General features: G+C 44.4%; 1 protein-coding gene across 5 annotated transcripts in view; it reads left to right on the forward strand.

Moving 5' to 3' along the window:
- Positions 1-5,136: 5,136 nt before the first annotated feature.
- The window catches only part of LOC124037969 (potassium voltage-gated channel subfamily C member 1-like), a 147,059-nt gene continuing 132,778 nt past the window's right edge, over positions 5,137-19,417 (forward strand). For all 5 annotated transcript variants that reach the window (XM_046353286.1, XM_046353288.1, XM_046353287.1 and 2 more), the window contains exon 1: positions 5,137-5,754. In XM_046353286.1, the coding sequence (XP_046209242.1) occupies positions 5,137-5,754 (618 nt within the window). The remainder of the gene's footprint in view (positions 5,755-19,417) is intronic.

The raw sequence follows: 19,417 nt of genomic DNA on the forward strand, positions 1-19,417 counted from the left end.
ACTGCCAAAGGGGGAGGAGTTGCAGTCTACTGCAGAGATAGCCTGCAAAGTAATGTCATACTTTCCAGGTCCATACCTAAACAGTTCGAACTACTAATTTAAAAAATTACTCTCTCCAGAAATAAGTCTCTCACTGTTGCCGCCTGCTACCGACCCCCCTCAGCTCCCAGCTGTGCCCTGGACACCATTTGTGAATTGATTGCCCCCCATCTAGCTTCAGAGTTTGTTCTGTTAGGTGACCTAAACTGGGATATGCTTAACACCCCGGCAGTCCTACAATCTAAGCTAGATGCCCTCAATCTCACACAAATCATCAAGGAACCCACCAGGTACAACCCTAAATCTGTAAACAAGGGCACCCTCATAGACGTCAACTGGTCCTGACCAACTGGCCCTCCAAATACACCTCCGCTGTCTTCAACCAGGATCTCAGCGATCACTGCCTCATTGCCTGCATCCGCTACAGATCCGCAGTCAAACGACCACCCCTCATCACTGTCAAACGCTCCCGAAAACACTTGTGAGCAGGCCTTTCTAATCGACCTGGCCCGGGTATCCTGGAAGGACATTGACCTCATCCCGTCAGTTGAGGATGCCTTGTCATTCTTTAAAATTAACTTCCTCACCATTTTAGATAAGCATGCTCCGTTCAAAAAATGCAGAACTAAGAACAGATATAGCCCTTTGTTCACTCCAGACCTGACTGCCCTCGACCAGCACAAAAACATCCTGTGGCGGACTGCAATAGCATCGAATAGTCCCCGCTATATGCAACTTTTCAGGGAAGTCAGGAACCAATATACGCAGTCAGTCAGGAAAGCAAAGGCCAGCTTCTTCAGGCAGAAATTTGCATCCTGTAGCTCTAACTCCAAAAAGTTCTGGGACACTGTGGAGAACAAGAGCACCTCCTCCCAGCTGCTAGGTAACACGGTCACCACCGATTTTATTTGTATTTTTTATTTTACCTTTATTTAACTAGGCAAGTCAGTTAAGAACAAATTCTTATTTTCAATGACGGCCTAGGAACAGTGGGTTAACTGCCAGTTCAGGGGCAGAACGACAGATTTGTACCTTGTCAGCTCAGGGGTTTGAACTTGCAACCTTCCGGTTACTAGTCCAATACTATAACCACTAGGCTACGCTGCAGCCCTGATAAATCCATGATTATCGAAAACTTCTACAAGCATTTCTCAACGGCTGGCCATGCCTTCCTCCTGGCTACTCCAACCTCGGCCAACAGCTCCGCCCCCCCCCCCTCCGCCCCCGCAGCTACTCGCCCAAGCCTCTCCAGGCTCTCCTTTACCCAAATCCAGATAGCAGATGTTCTGAAAGAGCTGCAAAACCTGGACCCGTACAAATCAGCTGGGCTTGACAATCTGGACCCTCTATTTCTGAAACTATCCGCCGCCATTGTCGCAACCCCTATTACCAGCCTGTTCAACCTCTCTTTCATATCGTCTGAGATCCCCAAGGATTGGAAAGCTGCCCCAGTCATCCCCCTCTTCAAAGGGGGAGACACCCTGGACCCAAACTGTTACAGACCTATATCCATCCTGCCTTGCCTATCTAAGGTCTTTGAAAGCCAAGTCAACAAATAGGTCACTGACCATCTCGAATCCCACCGTACCTTCTCCACTGTGCAATCTGGTTTCCGAGCCGGTCACGGGTGCACCTCAGCCACGCTCAAGGTACTAGACGATATCATAACCGCCATCGATAAAAGAAAGTACTGTGCAGCCGTCTTCATCGACCTTGCCAAGGCTTTCAACTCTGTCAATCACCATATTCTTATCGGCAGACTCAGTAGCCTCGGTTTTTCTGATGACTGCCTTGCCTGGTTCACCAACTACTTTGCAGACAGAGTTCAGTGTGTCAAATCGGAGGGCATGCTGTCCGGTCCTCTGGCAGTCTCTATGAGGGTGCCACAGGGTTCAATTCTCGGGCCGACTCTTTTCTCTGTATATATCAATGATGTTGCTCTTGCTGCTGGCGATTCCCTGATCCACCTCTACGCAGACGACACCATTCTGTATACTTCCGGCCCGTCCTTGGACACTGTGCTATCTAACCTCCAAACGAGCTTCAATGCCATACAGCACTCCTTCCGTGGCCTCCAACTGCTCTTAAACGCTGGTAAAACCAAATGCATGCTTTTCATCCGTTCGCTGCCTGCACCCACACGCCCGACTAGCATCACCACCCTGGATCGTTCCGACCTAGAATATGTGGACATCTATAAGTACCTAGGTGTCTGGCTAGACTGTAAACTCTCCTTCCAGACTCATATCAAACATCTCCAATCTAAAATCAAATCTAGAGTCGGCTTTCTATTCCGCAACAAAGCCTACTTCACTCACCGATCCTCGACTTCGGCGATGTCATCTACAAAATTGCTTCCAACACTCTACTCAGCAAACTGGATGCAGAATATCACAGTGCCATCCGTTTTGTTACTAAAGCACCTTATACCACCCACCACTGTGACCTGTATGCTCTAGTCGGCTGGCCCTCGCTACATATTCGTCGCCAGACCCACTGGCTCCAGGTCATCTACAAGTCCATGCTAGGTAAAGCTCCGCCTTATCTCAGTTCACTGGTCACGATGGCAACACCCACCCGTAGCACGCGCTCCAGCAGGTGTATCTCACTGATCATCCCTCAAGCCAACATCTCATTTGGCCGCCTTTCGTTCCAGTTCTCTGCTGCTTGTGACTGGAACGAATTGCAAAAATCGCTGAAGTTGGAGACTTTTATCTCCCTCACCAACTTCAAACACCTGCTATCTGAGCAGCTGCAGCTGTACATAGTCTATCGGTAAATAGCCCACCCAACTTTTCTGCTCTTTTGCACACCAATATCTCTACCTGTACATGACCATCTGATCATTTATCACTCCAGTGTTAATCTGCAAAATTGTAATTATTCGCCTACCTCCTCATGCCTTTTGCACACAATGTATATAGACTCTCCTTTTTTTTCTAGTGTGTTATTGACTTGTTAATTGTTTACTCCATGTGTAACTCTGTGTTGCCTGTTCACACTGCTATGCTTTATCTTGGCCAGGTCGCAGTTGCAAATGAGAACTTGTTCTCAACTAGCCTACCTGGTTAAATAAAGGTGAAATAAAAAAATAAAAAATCTGTCCCAGGTTCATATGTTGTTGTTAACTAGCCTATAGAACTGGTGAATTGGCCTGTTAATTAGCTGTAGTTCCAGTCACTATTGGGTGAATTGTTTCTCTAACTAGCCTGTAGGTTTAGGTGTATATAGAGAACCAGTCAAAAGTTTGGACACAACTACACATTCAAAGGTTTTTCTTTATTTTTAGTGTTTTCCACATTGTAGAATAATAGTGAAGACATCACAACTATGAAATAACATGTAGTAACCAAGTGTTAAAAAAATCAAAATATATTTTATATTTGAGATCGTTCAAAGTAGCCTTGATGACAGCTTTGCACTCTCTTGGCATTCTCCTAACCAGCTTCATGAGGTTGTCACCTGGAATGCATTTCAATTAAAATAATGATGGCTGTCGTTTCTTTTTACTTATTTGAGCTGTTCTTGCCATAATATGGACTTGATCTTTTACCAAATAGGGCTATCTTCTGTATACCACTCCTACCTTGTCACAACACAACTGTTGGCTCAAACGCATTAAGAAATGAATGAAATTCCACAAATGAACTTTTAACAAGGAACACCTGTTAAGACATGAAGGTCAGTCAATCCCTTAAACTCTCCCCTCCTCTCCCCCATAATCGTAAAACATTCCCTTTAATTGAGTTTTTTTATAACCATTTCTCTCCCTTACCGGACGGTTTGTCCTGTCTGAACTAGTTTCAAGAAATGTAAAGAACTTTGAAAGTTTCTTCAAATTCAGCTGCAAAAACCATCAAGTGCTATGATGAAACTGGCTCTCATGAGGACTGCCACAGGAAAGGAAGACTCAGAGTTACCTCTGCTGCAGAGGATAAGTTCATTAGAGTCACCAGCCTCAGAAATTGCAGCCCAAATAAATGCTTCACAGAGTTCAAGGAACAGACACATCTCAACATCAACTGTTCAGAGGAGACTGCGTGAATCAGGCCTTCATGTTTGAATTGCTGCAAAGAAACCTCTACTAAAGGACACTAATAATACGAAGAGACTCGCTTGGGCCAAGAAACATGAGCAATGGACATTAGACTGGTGGAAATCTGTCCTTTGGTCTGATGAGTCCAAATGTGAAATGTTTGGTTCTGTGAGACAGAGTAGGTGAACGGATGATCTCTGTGTGTGTGGTTCCCACCGTGAAGCATGGGGGAGGAGGTGTAATGGTGTGGGGTGTGCTTTGCTGTTGACACTGTCTGTGATTTATTTAGAATTCAAGGCACACTTAACCAGCATGGCTACCACAGCATTCTGCAGCGATACGCCATCCCATCTAGTTTGCGCTTAGTGGGAGTAGAATTAGTTTTTCAACAGGACAATAACCCAACACACCTCCAGGCTGTGTAAGGGCTATTTGACCAAGGAGAGTGATGGAGTGCTGCATCAAATGACCTGGCCTCCACAATCACCCGACCTCAACCCATTTCAGATGGTTTGGGATGACTTGGTACGGCAGAGTAAAGGAAAAGCAGCCAACAAGTGCTCAGCATATGTGTGAACTCAAGACTGTTGGAAAAGCATGCCAGGTGAAGCTTGTTGAGATAATGTCCAGAGTGTGCAAAGCTGTCATCAATGCAAATGGTGGCTACTTTGAAGAATCTCAAATATAAAATATATTTTAATTTGTTTAACACTTTTTGGTTACAACATGATCTCATATGTGTTATTTAACAGTGTTGATGTATTCACTATTATTCTACAATGTAGAAAATAGTACAAATAAAGAAACCCTTGAATGAGTAGGTGTGTCCAAACTTTTGACGGGTACTGTATGTATGGTGCACACATGTTAAGCAATGATCTATTTATATTTCAAAGATTTTACCCTCACCTGTAGATTTGACCCTCATGTTAAAACATCTATTCCATACTCCATCCTTTTCCACTAAATATTCTACCCCTCTCTCTTTCCCTCTCCACAGACTCCTCCTTCCCCCTCCCCCTTGTGTTCTATCTCTTTTCCTCTCCCTCCTCCTTTCTCCTATGCTCAGTTCGGTTTGTGTCTCCTCTTTCAAAGGACGCAAGGGTGGGAACAAGTCGCCCAACAAAGCATGTTACAGTGCAGACATGACTTGTCCGTCAGACAGCGAGAAAATCGTAATAAACTGCGGAGGGGTGCGACACGAGACTTACCGCAGCACCCTCAAGACGTTGCCCGGTACCCGCTTATCTTGGCTTACCGATCCGGACGCGTTTAGCAACTTCGACTATGACCCCAAAATCGACGAGTTCTTCTTCGACCGCCACCCTGGCACATTCACATTCATCCTCAACTACTACCGCACAGGCAAGCTTCACTGTCCCAACGATGTGTGCGGCCCACTGTTCGAGGAGGAGCTCGCCTTCTGGGGCATCGACGAGACGGACGTGGAGGCGTGCTGCTGGATGAACTACCGCCAACACAGGGATGCGGAAGAGGCGCTGGACAGCTTCGAGCAGCCGGAGCCAGAGGAGCCGGAAGACGACCTGGAGCTGACTGCGGACGGAGAGCTCAAGAGGCTGTGCCTGCACGAAGACGGACGCAAGAGGAGCTGGTGGAGTGTGTGGCAACCCTATTTCTGGAATCTTTTTGAGGATCCGTATTCTTCCAAGAATGCCAAGGTGAGTCCTCCCTCGAGCACGATACATAGGCTACATTCTGTTGCGATGCTTGTATTGCGCGCGCGCGCCCTCTCCTTATGACATTTCCTCTTAAATGTTTTCCCGTCCGATAAAAGTCTATTACAGGTGCACAGGAATATTAAACTGGATTTAGAAGAGGGAGATCCCGTATAACCTACTGCTTATTTAGGCTGTATATTGAATATCCTTGACGTATTTTTATAATGGACGTCATGTGTACAGACTGCAGTCTATGAAAGTTGGCTGCTATGTCCAAAGTTATTACGATGATGAGGGAGGGTGTGTTGGAACGGAGTTCATTGTGTTCTTCGCTTTGATAGTCAAGGAAAATTAGTTGGAAGAAAAAAAAACAGTGAATGTCACAAACATCGTTTGGAATTTTAAAACAAGCAACCAACTCAGACCAGTGCTGGTGTGCCTAGTAGTTGTTGCCGGTTGGAATTAGACATTTGTGGCCTATGGCGTGTTATTTTCTCTATTTTCACAAATAATTTAATTTAGCACCAAGGTACACTATTAAGTTGTGTGGTCACTTGGTCGATCCTCTATTCCTATACGATTCTCTCCTCGTCCCTCTCTCCTCCATTTTTACGCACTGTCTCCCCGTTACCACTGCGTCTCGAGCGTACCGCATACCCCCCCCTCACACGCACAAACACACACACACATACACACACTAAAAAAACACGTTCCTACGCTTGATTAAATTGTCTTTCTTTGCTCCTTACTTCGTCGTTGGCGAGCGCATCACTCAATCTCGATTAGCGCATTATCTCTCCTCGCTCACTCTCTCGTCTTCCACAATGTCCACTCCCCGGTTGCGCATCTCTCTATGTCTCCTTGCCTTTCACTCTCTCCATCCCACTCTCACCCCTCTCTTTACCTGCTCTCCATGTATATCTTCACATCAATAACTTTTTCGTTTTAACAAGCCTTCTCGTGCTGCGTCCCTCTCCAGTCTAAATGCTACCCGCGTTTTGCACACCCTGGCCGTGATTTTGGCGCATTTTAAGCACCTAGTATTATAAAACTAGTCGATAGTCGAGTGTCCACTTGCCTAACTCAAATAAGGTCAAAACCATATGTTTTAATCGTTAATGAATGGAACCTTTGTCATGTTTTTGCCCTCCGCAGAGATTACTTCATTAACTCACCACTTTTCATGCTAATCTAGACCTAATCCTAGACCTAATAAACCTGTCCTTCCCGGCAATCAACGTCTCCATCTCGTCTCCCGCAGTCTCAATTTATATAAGTGAAGAGTTATTTTAGGCTTAGTTAGTTTAGGGTTTTGTTACCAACCAACAGTTTGAATGAATGTTTTGCTTGCCTCTATATGTTGATTGACCAATTGTCTACAGTTGCCTATCTCACTTTGCTAGTGGTGACATACAGTAATGGAAAACTGTAAATGATACAGTCATTTTGTGTATTATGAACAGTAAAATACTTTTGAAATGTTTTACTGTAGCATACTGTAAGTTATGGTCAATGTGGAACATTTTGTGAGATGGAAAAAAATAACTTTATTTCAAATGGTACTGTAATTACAGTATTTGTTGAGGCAATATTTGTTGCACCTGCGAGTGAGAATAATGCACCAATTTCACTTGTATGTGGTTATAGTGCCCCATCATTTTAACATGTAAAGGGGAATGGCAGCAAGTCTTAAACCTTAATGCTTAAGCATTTTGCCATGTCCTTTTGGTCTGTTTTGCCCTGTGGTCGCTGACAGTTTGGAAGCCTTTGTTAAGGACTCTTAGAAGTGCAAGTGATATAAAACACAAAATATTCATTGATACGCTGTAATGTTTGTAAACACTTTACCTAGCAGCCAAACTGCTTGGACCAATCCCTTGAAATTACAGTAAAATACTGTGATAATACAAACCCCTAAACTAATTTAGTTTATTCATTCATTTATTCATTTTACGGTATTGTACTGTGTGTAATTACACAGTACTTGCTTTGATACTGTGTACTGTAATGTGAAATACAGAATTTTACTTGCCACTGAGCTGCCTGTAAGCTACTGACAAATTCACAGTAAGCCCTTTAGAGTATAGGCCTAGTCAGTGCAGTTGGCATGCCAGCTATGAGGGTGACATACAGTAGCCCTATGTCACATGTGACCCTGTAGGTATAACACCCCAGCAGTTGGTTATTCCCCCTTCCATAAACATTCAACCCTTCAACATGACAAACCATACAGCCCTTTATCTTCAGTGTTCACTGTTGTCACTGTCTTCACTGTTTTCCTTCGAGGTGATAGGCTATCTGTGTGTGAAAACAGGGACATCAACAGGCCTGCACCTGTGACAAATGAACAAAGACACATCTGTATGAGTATTCAGGAACTGTTGACTGAAATGTGTTGACTGTAGAGGATATGCAGGCCAGGCCAGGCCTGTAAACCTTCCCTGTTACAACGGCTTACTTGTGGACACCTGCACTCAAACACAAATTAACACCTTCACGCGGGTCACACTAAACACATGTGGTTCCCTGGCAACAGGATATATGCTGTGCTGTATTCTGGCCCAGGCTACAATAGGCTATTACAGGTATCGGCTTGACATAGAAATATACTTAGTAGAACCAATGTGTTCTATAGAGAACACACAGACCTATTTAAGGTTTAAAGTAAGGTGTCAATAGAAGGCAACTAAGGAATTCCGCTCTTGATTAAAAATGGCATAATCATCAATGGTCTGTATAGGGCTGATTGCTTCAGTTTAAGCCTGAGATCTTCGTACATGGCGTGACACTAGAATATTCACCGTCACACAACAGGCGTAATTTATATCAAAAGTCGTCCTGCGGGAACCTGTAGCTCCTTGTCCTTCAAAACGCAAGTCCTTGGTAGAATGGACATTCTATCTATGCAATGCGGTGGGTTTTTAGAGTTGTGTGTCTGTTCTACTAAATCTAACTCTGAGATTAACTCACCTGATGTTCTCTTTCTGGTGTGGTGGCCCTCTACCTGACCTCCAAGGATGCTGTCTCCATGGGAACACAATACTGCAGGCTTTTGTTTCCCAGGGGTTTGTGTTAGAGGGCACAGCGGGCTTAGATTCAGAGTCTACGTCCTAAAAGACACCCTATTCCCTATAGGTGCACTTCTTTTGACCAGGGTCCTATTGGCTCTGGTCAAAAGTAGTGCACTATAGGGAAAAGGGTGCCATTTGGGACGAAGACAGTGTGGCAGTCCAGGTATAGAAGTTGCCCTCAGAAACAGATCTAGGATTAGTTTACTCTCCTCCAATCCTAGCCTTATCCAATAGGAGGAGAGAATGGAAATCTAACCTTAGATCAGTGTCTAGGGCTAATGTCACCATACCCCAGAGAGAAATTACAGCTAGGTCTCTTGCCAGGCTTACTCAGCAGGTAGTGTTGCCAAGATAACCCTCCTGGTTTTGGCGTTGAATTTGACACATTTTGTCGTTCATCCCCTCAGACTATAAAGCTGAATCTTCAAATGCTTGAATGAAATGAATACATGTAATCGATGTAAGTAGACCTAATGTCAAATTACTTATATAATCACTTAAAATGAGTTTGTTTTTGTCATGGCAGACAGGAGAGGGTCAACACTGGATAGACCTATGGCTGACCAGTGCCCCTCTACTCTATCATCTAAAGAACTATTGAGGGGTTACTCATAATAGTATGTACATTATTGGGGCTAGTACTACTAATTTCACAGATGTGGGAGTTTACAGTGTGATGTGCATGGAGAAGATTCCTGGTAAACTGAAATAACCACCCCATGATTGAGCTTTTCTGCTTTCCTGTAGGCTACAATGCAATCCTGTGGGCTGATCCAAAACAAGCTGATGCTTCTGAATGGACTTTTTCTTTGCACTGCAGGGTTGATTAGTAACATAGTGTGCTTTATAACCAGTGGTGTAAAGTAACTAAGCAAAAAATACTTTGAAGTATCTGTACTTTACTATTTATATATGTGACAACTTTGACTTTTACTCCATTACATTCCTAAAGAAAAAAATATATATTAACAAAATATATTTTTTCCCCAATACATTGTCCCTGACATCCAAAAGTACTTGTTACATTTCAAATGCTCAGGCAGATCAACAATATGGTCAAATTCACACACCTATCAATATAATGCATTGTCATCCCTACTGCCTCTGATCTGGTGGACTAACTAAACACAAATACTGTGTTTGTAAATGATGTCTGAGGGTTGGAGTGTGCCCCTGGCTGTCCGCACTTGTACTTTTTTACTTTTACTCAAGTCTGACAATCGAGTACTTTTTCCACCACTGTTTGTAAACACAACAGAAGTTAACAGATGAGTTTGTGTTGTTTGGGATGGTCACATTTTGAACTTCATATGGCAGATTGTGAAGAGAATAAAGGGGGTTATCCCAAGTAGGATGTGACTTTACACCACCACACACCTTGGAGGGAAGCGGAAACACACCCTCACCTGTGCCAATAGGATTAATCCACCCAGTAGTGGCTGTACTAAGTGTAACTATAGCAGGGTCGCTACCACAATAAACCTGTTGTCTCCTCTCTTGCTTCCCCTCCTCATGCTTAATTGTCTCTAAAATCCACATCCATTTATGGAGAGAAAGCTGTGCCATGACCCAGATCATTGTGTGTTAAAATAGTATGTTCTGTCAACTGGGCACATCAAGACAGCGTATTGACCCAGGCTGTGCCTGCATGCCTGGTCCCTAGTTTGGGCTGTATGAAGAGACTGGATGTTGTAGATGCTTGTGTTGCTGTCTCTTGCAGGCTTCCTTTGTAACAGAGATGTCAACAGAGCCAGAATTACTGAAGAATGAAAGCATGGTGAATCCTTGATTTCAAGTGGAGTGAAATCTTGCTGAATGGCATGGTTTGCCTATAAGTTAGTGAGGGCACAAGTGACCTTGCCTGCCAGGTTCCTAAAGGTTTGGAGTATAGTAAGATACCTCATTTATCAAAAGTGCTTGTGCACAAAAACTACTCTAAACCTTGCGTGTGTCAGTTTTCCTGCAAAGGTTAGGTTTTTGTCTTTTTTAAAAACTTGATGGGAAAGTGTGCATATTGTATCTCCACGCAAATCTCAGACCATGCGTATGCACACCTAGTGGTTGATTAACTGTATTGCAAGCAAAAAACATTATTTTGGGGGAAATGGAGGTGTTTGATGCAGGGGAATTATAATAATGGTAGGCTTATAAAGGCATTCAAACCTAGGCCTAATGATAAGATAGATGCATTTGCTGTTGATAAGCTTGCATATAAAATCAAATCAAATGTATTTATATAACCCTTCTTACATCAGCTGATATCTCAAAGTGCTGTACAGAAACCCAGCCTAAAACCCCAAACAGCAAGCAATGTAGGTGTAGAAGCACGGTGGCTAGGAAAAACTCCCTAGAAAGGTCAAAACCTGGGAAGAAACCTAGAGAGGAACCAGGCAATGAGGGGTGGCCAGTCCTCTTATGGCTGTGCCGGGTGGAGATTATAACAGAACATGGCCAAGATTGTTAAAATGTTCATAGATGACAAATATGGTCAAATAATAATCACAGTAGTTGTCAAGGGTGCAGCAAGTCAGCAGCTCAGGAGTAAATGTCAGTTGGCTTTTCATAGCCGATCATTGAGAGTCTCTCTACCACTCCTGCTGTCTCCAGAGATTTGAAAACAGCAGGTCTGGGAAAGGTAGAACGTCCGGTGAACAGGTCAGGGTTCCATAGGCGCAGGCAGAACAGTTGAAACTGGAGCAGCAGCACGGCCAGGTGGACTGGGGACAGCAAGGAGTCATCATGCCAGGTAGTCCTGAGGCATGGTCCTAGGGCTCAGGTCCTCCGAGAGAGAGAAAGAAAGAGAGAAAGAGAGAATTAGAGAGAGCATACTTAAAGTCACACAGGACACTGGATAAGACAGGAGAAGTACTCCAGATATAACAAACTGACCCTAGCCCCCGACACATAAACTACTGCAGCATAAATACTGGAGGCTGAGACAGGAGGGGTCAGGAGTCACTGTGGCCCCATCCGATGATACCCCCAGACAAACAGGAAGGATATAACCCCACCCACTTTGCCAAAGCACAACCCCCACACCACTAGAGGGATATCTTCAACCACCAATTTACCATCCTGAGACAAGGCCGAGTATAGCCCACAAAGATCTCCGCCACGGCACAACCCAAGGGAGGGCGCCAATCCAGACAGGAAGATCACGTCAGTGACTCAACCCACTCAAGTGACGCACCCCTCCTAGGGACGGCATGAAAGAGCACCAGTAAGGCAGTGACTCAGCCCCTGTAATAGGGTTAGAGGCAGAGAATCCCAATGGAGAAAGGGGAACCGGCCAGGCAGAGACAGCAAGGCGGTCCGTTGCTCCAGAGGCTTTCCGTTCACCTTCACACTCCTGGGCCAGACTACACTCAAACATATGACCCACTGAAGAGATGGGTCTTTAGTAAAGACTTAAAGGTTGAGACCGAGTCTGCGTCTCTCACGTGGGTAGGCAGACCATTCCATAAAAATGGAGCTCTATAGGAGAAAGCCCTGCCTCCAGCTGTTTGCTTAGACATTCTAGGGACAATTAGGAGGCCTGCGTCTTGTGACCGTGTAGTTATGTACGGCAGGACCAAATCCGAAAGATAGGTAGGAGCAAGCCCATGTAATGCTTTGTAGGTTAGCAGTAAAACCTTGAAATCAGCCGTTGCCTTAACAGGAAGCCAGTGTAGGGAGGCTAGCACTGGAATAATATGATATATTTTTTTGGTTCTAGTCAGGATTCAAGCAGCCGTATTTAGCACTAACTGAAGTGTATTTAGTGCTTTATCCGGGTAGCCGGAAAGTAAAGCATTTGCAGGAGTCTACCCTAGAACTAACAAAAGCAATTATTAATTTTTGCAATGTTACGTCGATGGAAAAAGCTGTCCTTGGAACAGTCTTGATATGTTCGTCAAAAATGAGAGATCAGGGTCCAGAGTAACGCCGAGGTCCTTCACAGTTTTATTTGAGACGACTGTACAACCATCAAGATGAATTGTCACCGCATAGCGGCAAGTCACCTAATATGTTTATTTTATTTGTATTATATATTCCTAATTCATAATCATATTGCAGGGCATGTCTCTCTCTCTTTCCGACATGACTGGTTTATTCCCGCTACCTAACAAATATGAATCTAGTATTTATCCATCAATATTAGTAAATAGACCTGGAGCCTATGACAGTATTAGTAGGCTACAGTAGTATTGTGCGATAGGAGCGCGACATAATAATCGAAACAAAATTTTGAACAACAATTCATATTTTGTATGGGCTGTAGGCAGCATTTACTTTTAAATGGTTCAATAGACAATCAATCTTGCACAATGTGCAGCCAGTGATTGGCACCTGCAATAGTCAGCATGCGTTTTTTGTTTGAAGAAGTCACTGCAAAAGAAATTGAAGAGCCTGCCCACACCTCTACATAAATTTGATCAAATTTGCCATTGCGCTTTAGAAAGTATCATGGCCCAGTTCCTATATCTCCTAATCCCACAGAAAACGAGTTTTTTTGTTGTTACCATAACAGGTTTCCAGGCGGGGTTGTAGCGCTCGTTCATGAGCGCGCAAAAAATAGTATGGCTCATATTTGCTAATGAAAACATGCGTATACAGTGCCTTCGGATAGTATTCAGACCCCTTAACTTTTTTCACACATTGTTACAGTACGTTACAGCCTTATTCTGAAATGGATTAAATAAAAAACATTCTCAGTAATCTACACACAATACACCATAATGACAAAGCGAAAACAGGGCTTTAAAAATGTTAGCAAATGTATAAAAAAAACAGAAATGCCTTATTTACATAAGTATTCAGACCCTTTGCTATGAGACTCGAAATTGAGCTCAGGTGCATCCTGTTTCCATTGATCATCCTTGAGATGTTTCTACAACTTGATTGGAGTCCACCTGTGGTAAATTCAATTGATTGGACATGAGGTGCTTCATGAAAGTACTGAGTAAAGGGTCTGAATACTTATGTAAATGTGATATGTTGTTTTATTATTCTAAAAACCTATTTTTGCTTTGTCATTATGGGATATTGTGTGTAGTTTGGCGAGGGAAAAAACAATGGAATACATTTTAGAATAAGTCTGTAACGTAACAAAATGTGGAAAAAGCCAAGGGGTCTGAATACTTTCCGAATGCACCTTATGTTTGATAAATCCCAATAATTTGTTGCACATGCAAATTGGTTGATAAATGAGGCCCATGACCTGTTTGCAACATAATACATGCTGTGGTCCTGTATGGCTGAGTTGGTTTGAGCATGACGCTTGCAACGCTAGGATTGGAGTTTCAAAACGCGGCGCTACCCATGCGTAAAATGTGTGCATACGTGACTGTAAAAACATCTGTAATATAATATTGTACGTTCTGAAAAATGAATGAAATAATGGTAAATGGTGTAGAACGTAGAGGACAAAATTACTATAACATAGCATTGATTAGGCTCCATAACTGACTACAGCATCTCGGTTGGTGGTGGCTTATTCTTCGTACGGTGGTTGAATGTCGTCATCGCTCTGCGGCGCGGACAGTGTATCCCTCAACTCTTTATCATATACAACACACTACTTGTTGTATTATCATGGATGCAGGGGTGTACGCTGGATTGCTTATTATCGCCTTCTAGACCCCGAGCCCCTCCCCCTCTCTCCCTCTCGTACTATCTCTCTCGTTGTGCTATAGCGTAGCACTGCGGTGCTGATAGTAGCTGACTGCGCGCCGATTTCTGCTGCAGCGCAACACACGAAGCAGCTGTCTAAAAGGAGAGAGAACGGGAAAGGGGGAGGTGGAGAGATCGGGGGCTGTTTGTGCTAGCCCTTTTAAGACTTCGATCGAGAATAAAAGCACTAAAACTATTGGACGTGGTCACTTTTCCCCCCTTTCGGGTATTTTTTGTTTTGCTTAGCCTTGCAAGCTTGGGTATGCGTATACGCTTATCGATTAATCCAAATTTCTCCGTCTGCACCATTCACGTGGCTGTCTTGTAAAACGAAGCCCCCCTCCCCCTCCCCACATACACACAGACACTGAGAGAGGGGAGGGCGGTAATGCGGGTAGGCGAAAGCCGAGTGCCCGCTGTTAGTGGCACTGCCTGTCAAGCTCTAGAATGGCTGAATAGTCTTATTTTTCACATCATGCCCGTAAAGGTTATATTTTTGTAATTCTGACCTCCTTTCGTGTACTACGCTTGCGCTGTTTGGTCAGTTTGAATTATTCTGACTCTGTGTGTGTGTGTGTGTGTGTGTGTGTGTGTGTGTGTGTGTGTGTGTGTGTGTGTGTGTGTGTGTGTGTGTGTGTGTGTGTGTGTGTGTGTGTGTGTGCGCGCAGACTGACGGGCTCTCAATATCACACCTCTAGAGAGAAATGAACCCTCGTCCACCTTGTAAACTTCACGAATGGCCCTGGTCCAGTTTCACTCATGTTACAATTACGACACACACACACACACACACACACACACACACACACACACACACACACACACACACACACACACACACACACACACACACACACACACACACACACACACACACACACACACACACACACACACACACACACACACACACACACACACACACGTTGTGTTTTTGCTACAGAGGCTACCCTAGATATCAGAGGGAGCGCGTGATATCTGTTTAACCTTTGTGTGATCCAGCTCTGTCCATGTCACCCGCCTCCTTACGCGTCTTGGCTGATGACACGGTCGGTCGTTCATAGCTGTGTTCCCCTCCCAGATAGACCTGCGCTTGTGAGGAAGAAAAAATGGCATCACAAAAAATAGCAAATGACTCTCTTTAGGACTAGACCAAATATACAGCTGATCAGTGTACAGACCTACCGGCATGTAGTTATTTGACCCCGGCACCATATTTCCTATAGGCACCGGTACACACAACACCAACAACATCCTGTAGGCTAACAGTTAGCCTATTCATTCTCCCATTTGCTATGGATGAGCAAGTGTTTAATGGACTTCCTGTAAATGAAGGTAATAGGCTAATTATTAAATGAAACTCATTCTAGTCCTAATCTTTCGCACAAAGTCCTTAGTAATATGCCTACAGCCCCCCCAGATGTAAAAGTGGCCACATTTCTAGGCCTATGGTGCTTGTAGGTTATTAGTACTCATTGTCTCACATTGGTTCGCTTTTTTAACTAACATATTGCCCATGATTTATCCCGTTGTATCTATTAGGTAGGCCACATGGAATGCTATGGCTATTTTGGTCTAACGATATGAGTAGAGTCCGTCATTTGAGTCTAAGTGAGCAGGTAGAAAGGTGAGTAGGTACAGTAGTAGAGGCGAGAAACGATGGAGACTAGCAGGCCTAGGCGGAGCTGTCCTCTGAAATGCAGTCCCCTAGAACAGGTATGGGCGACTCCAGTCCTCTGGGGCCTGCTTGGTGTCACACTTTTGCCTCCAGCCCCAGCTATCACACCTGACTCCAATAATCAAGAAATCGTGATTCTCAGTTTGGAATGCAATTACGTTAATCAGCTGTGTTTGCTAGCGATGGAGGAAAGGTTTAGCACAACTCCGACCCCCTGCGTCCTGGCTTTCTCATCCCTGCTCTAGAACCGGGCAGCTCCACCCACACATTCTGTATTTCAGCACTGGACAGCAGCAGTCTGTAGACCTATTTCAGCACTGGACAGCGCCTAGGCCTCTCCTTTTACTACTTTACTCGCCTTTCTACTTTCGTCTTTTAACTTTACTCGCCTTTTCTATGTGAACTAAAGTGTCTGACTGTATAATGGCTGCTCTTGCAATCTTACTTTGCAGCAAACTATTATGTTACAACAATGCGACCAGGCAAGTTGGTGTTACTTATAGCCTAGGCCTACTCAATGTGTTGATTGTCGAGGACGCGTTATGTCACTGAGTTACATCATTCAGTTCATGCTGCTGGTCTCTAAAGTGTTCGAACTTCTCTGACTGACTTAACTCTCCCAGGTCTCATTGGCTCCGTAAGATACGTCACTGAGCGTCAAGGGAACAACTCAACAACGTTTATTCTCGAACCATATTGGTCACTTTGTGTTATCCAACTCCAGTCCTCGAGAACCCCCAACAAACTATAGGCCTAAAATAAACAGTATAGCCTATCATAAGTTTAGGGGCGTCAATGTTCCCAATGTTAATGTGCACGCCCTCGGAAACTGCATAGCTTATGAAATATTTATTTTCTTTCTATCCACAATGTAAAAATAGGCTAGCCTACTGCATGGCACATGAAAAATACTATTCGCCTAGGAATCAACTCATTTGTGACTTGGCCGTAGAGATAAAGAGCAAAAACGTTTTTGATGACTTTGATGTTGTGTGTTCCACTTTTTAAACGGGGCTAAGTCGCCCTTGTTTCGGTGTGTAAGTTATCGTCTGTATCTTTCTCTCCTCAGGTGTTTGTAAACAATCTGTGAATAGGGGACACGGGTTCCGAAAATAAACTGGCGCGTGCCGAGTGTGTGAACTCGAACTAGATTAATTTGTACTGTATACTTCAAAAGTGTGCCGTGCGCACTGACAGACTTACTCGCGCGCATGCTCGAGCCGGCAGGGATCTCGTCTTTCACCGTCGGCAGTTTTATTTATCGCCAACCGGTATTTGTAGCACTGTGGAGCGATAGGCCACTGGGAAACCTTTAATTTCCAGGCCGTATTGGTCTGTCTGTGGCCGATGTAAATGCTACTGCTGCGGATTGGCATTTCTGTGTTGTTCTTTAGTAAATGTAATGGGAAACGCATGTGACAGAGTAGTTTATTTGGAGTGTCGTTGACATTGCGTGAAAACACTGTCTCAAATTCCCCTGTGTATACAAATGTTGCACTCCACTCATTTTACACCACCTTGACGTTTTTCTGCTAAGGTTTCTGTTTAGCTGCATCCTATTTGTGATTCTACCCCTCTACCGTCCCCTTTCCTCCCTCTCTTCCTTCTACCTCTAAATATAGAAATAAAAAGGGGAGATAGGCTGCATCTCTCCTCCTCTTCACCATATACTGACACGCACACTCCTCTTCACCATATACTGACACGCACACTCCTCTTCACCATATACTGACACGCACACTCCTCTTCCCCATACTGACACGCACACTCCTCTTCCCCATACTGACACGCACACCTCCACCCGGTGGTTTTCCCTGGACGTTACTGCACCTCCGTTGCACATTCCCATGCAGCCGAGTGCTTTTCAGAAGCAACCGGCCACCGTGTGCATCAAAACCGCCCGTGGTTCTCTCCGCTTTCTCTTTTCTTTTACGGATGTGCGTGATTCCCACCCGTGGCCCGCCCTCAGCAGCCGGTTACTTGGCTTCCCTTACACAGCGCTGGCTGGTTTGCAGCGTGTACCCGAGCCAAATCGTTTTCGCTCTTGTAGTCGTCGATTGTACCAGCTCGGAGTGCTTCGTGTGAATTGCATCCACTGCGGCGGCAGCAGGGCCCCTCTGCTGGGAGAGATGCGACAACACGTCGGTGGAACTGTACGCTTTCAGCGCCGGCGTTCGCACATAGAGCCCAGTCACGGGGGCTTTTGAATGAAGTCAAAAATAGAAATAAAAAGCTTCGTTATGTGTTAATTTAATTTAACCGTTTTTTGTAACATGTGTGAGAGGTAATCTACCTACAGGGCAATGAATTGACAAGTAATACATTACACACACACACACACACACGGCATATTTGGCATTTGGATTACCAGTGAAGAACTTACACAGGAGTAGAGAATAGTTATTGTAGCCAAGCCATTTAGGTGTGAGGCCCTCCAAGTCGAATCGAACATTGCCTAAGGGGAAAGACAAGTAATACATTACACACACACACACACACACACACACACACACACACACACACACACACACACACACACACACACACACACACACACACACACACACACACACACACACACACACACACACACACACACACACACACACACACACACACACACACACACACACACACACACACACGCGCTGTTCTTCAGTGTCCTTTTAGTTCATAAGGGACTGTCCCTATTCAAATACATTAAACATGCATAATTCCATCCTTCCTTCAGTTAGTCAGGGACTAGTCCCGTTCAAATATTTAAATATGCATCCGTCCTTCCTTCAGTAAGTCAGTAACTGGCCCCATTCAAACACTCTGAACATGCATCCTTTCTTCCTTCCTTCAGTTAGTCAGTGACTGGCCCCCTTCTTATACTTTAAACATGCATCCTTCTGTCATCCAATCATACATATCAGTAATAACCTTGAGAAACAGCTGAAAGGAAGGATGCAGTCTGAAAGTATTCGAACCGTGCCCTGTGTGTGCCCTGTAGTCAATGTCATGATAGCCGTGCTAGCCTACTGTGCTGAAGACTTGGCATTTGCCTCTGGGAGCGAACACAAATCTTCAAGTCCCAGGCAAGGTGACTTGTGTCACGTGAGTTTAGTTTGGCAAAGTACCACCTCTCCATTAGGCTGATAGGGGACAGACAGAGGAGAGCAGAGTGCCACGGGGTGCTGCAGTGCAGATGGATCTTCCCACTGGGCACACACTGGATGAATCAACGTTGTTTCAACGTAATTTGTCAACGTATTGTGCC

Source organism: Oncorhynchus gorbuscha, linkage group LG06 (assembly GCF_021184085.1).
Source record: "Oncorhynchus gorbuscha isolate QuinsamMale2020 ecotype Even-year linkage group LG06, OgorEven_v1.0, whole genome shotgun sequence".
NCBI lineage: Eukaryota > Metazoa > Chordata > Actinopteri > Salmoniformes > Salmonidae > Oncorhynchus > Oncorhynchus gorbuscha.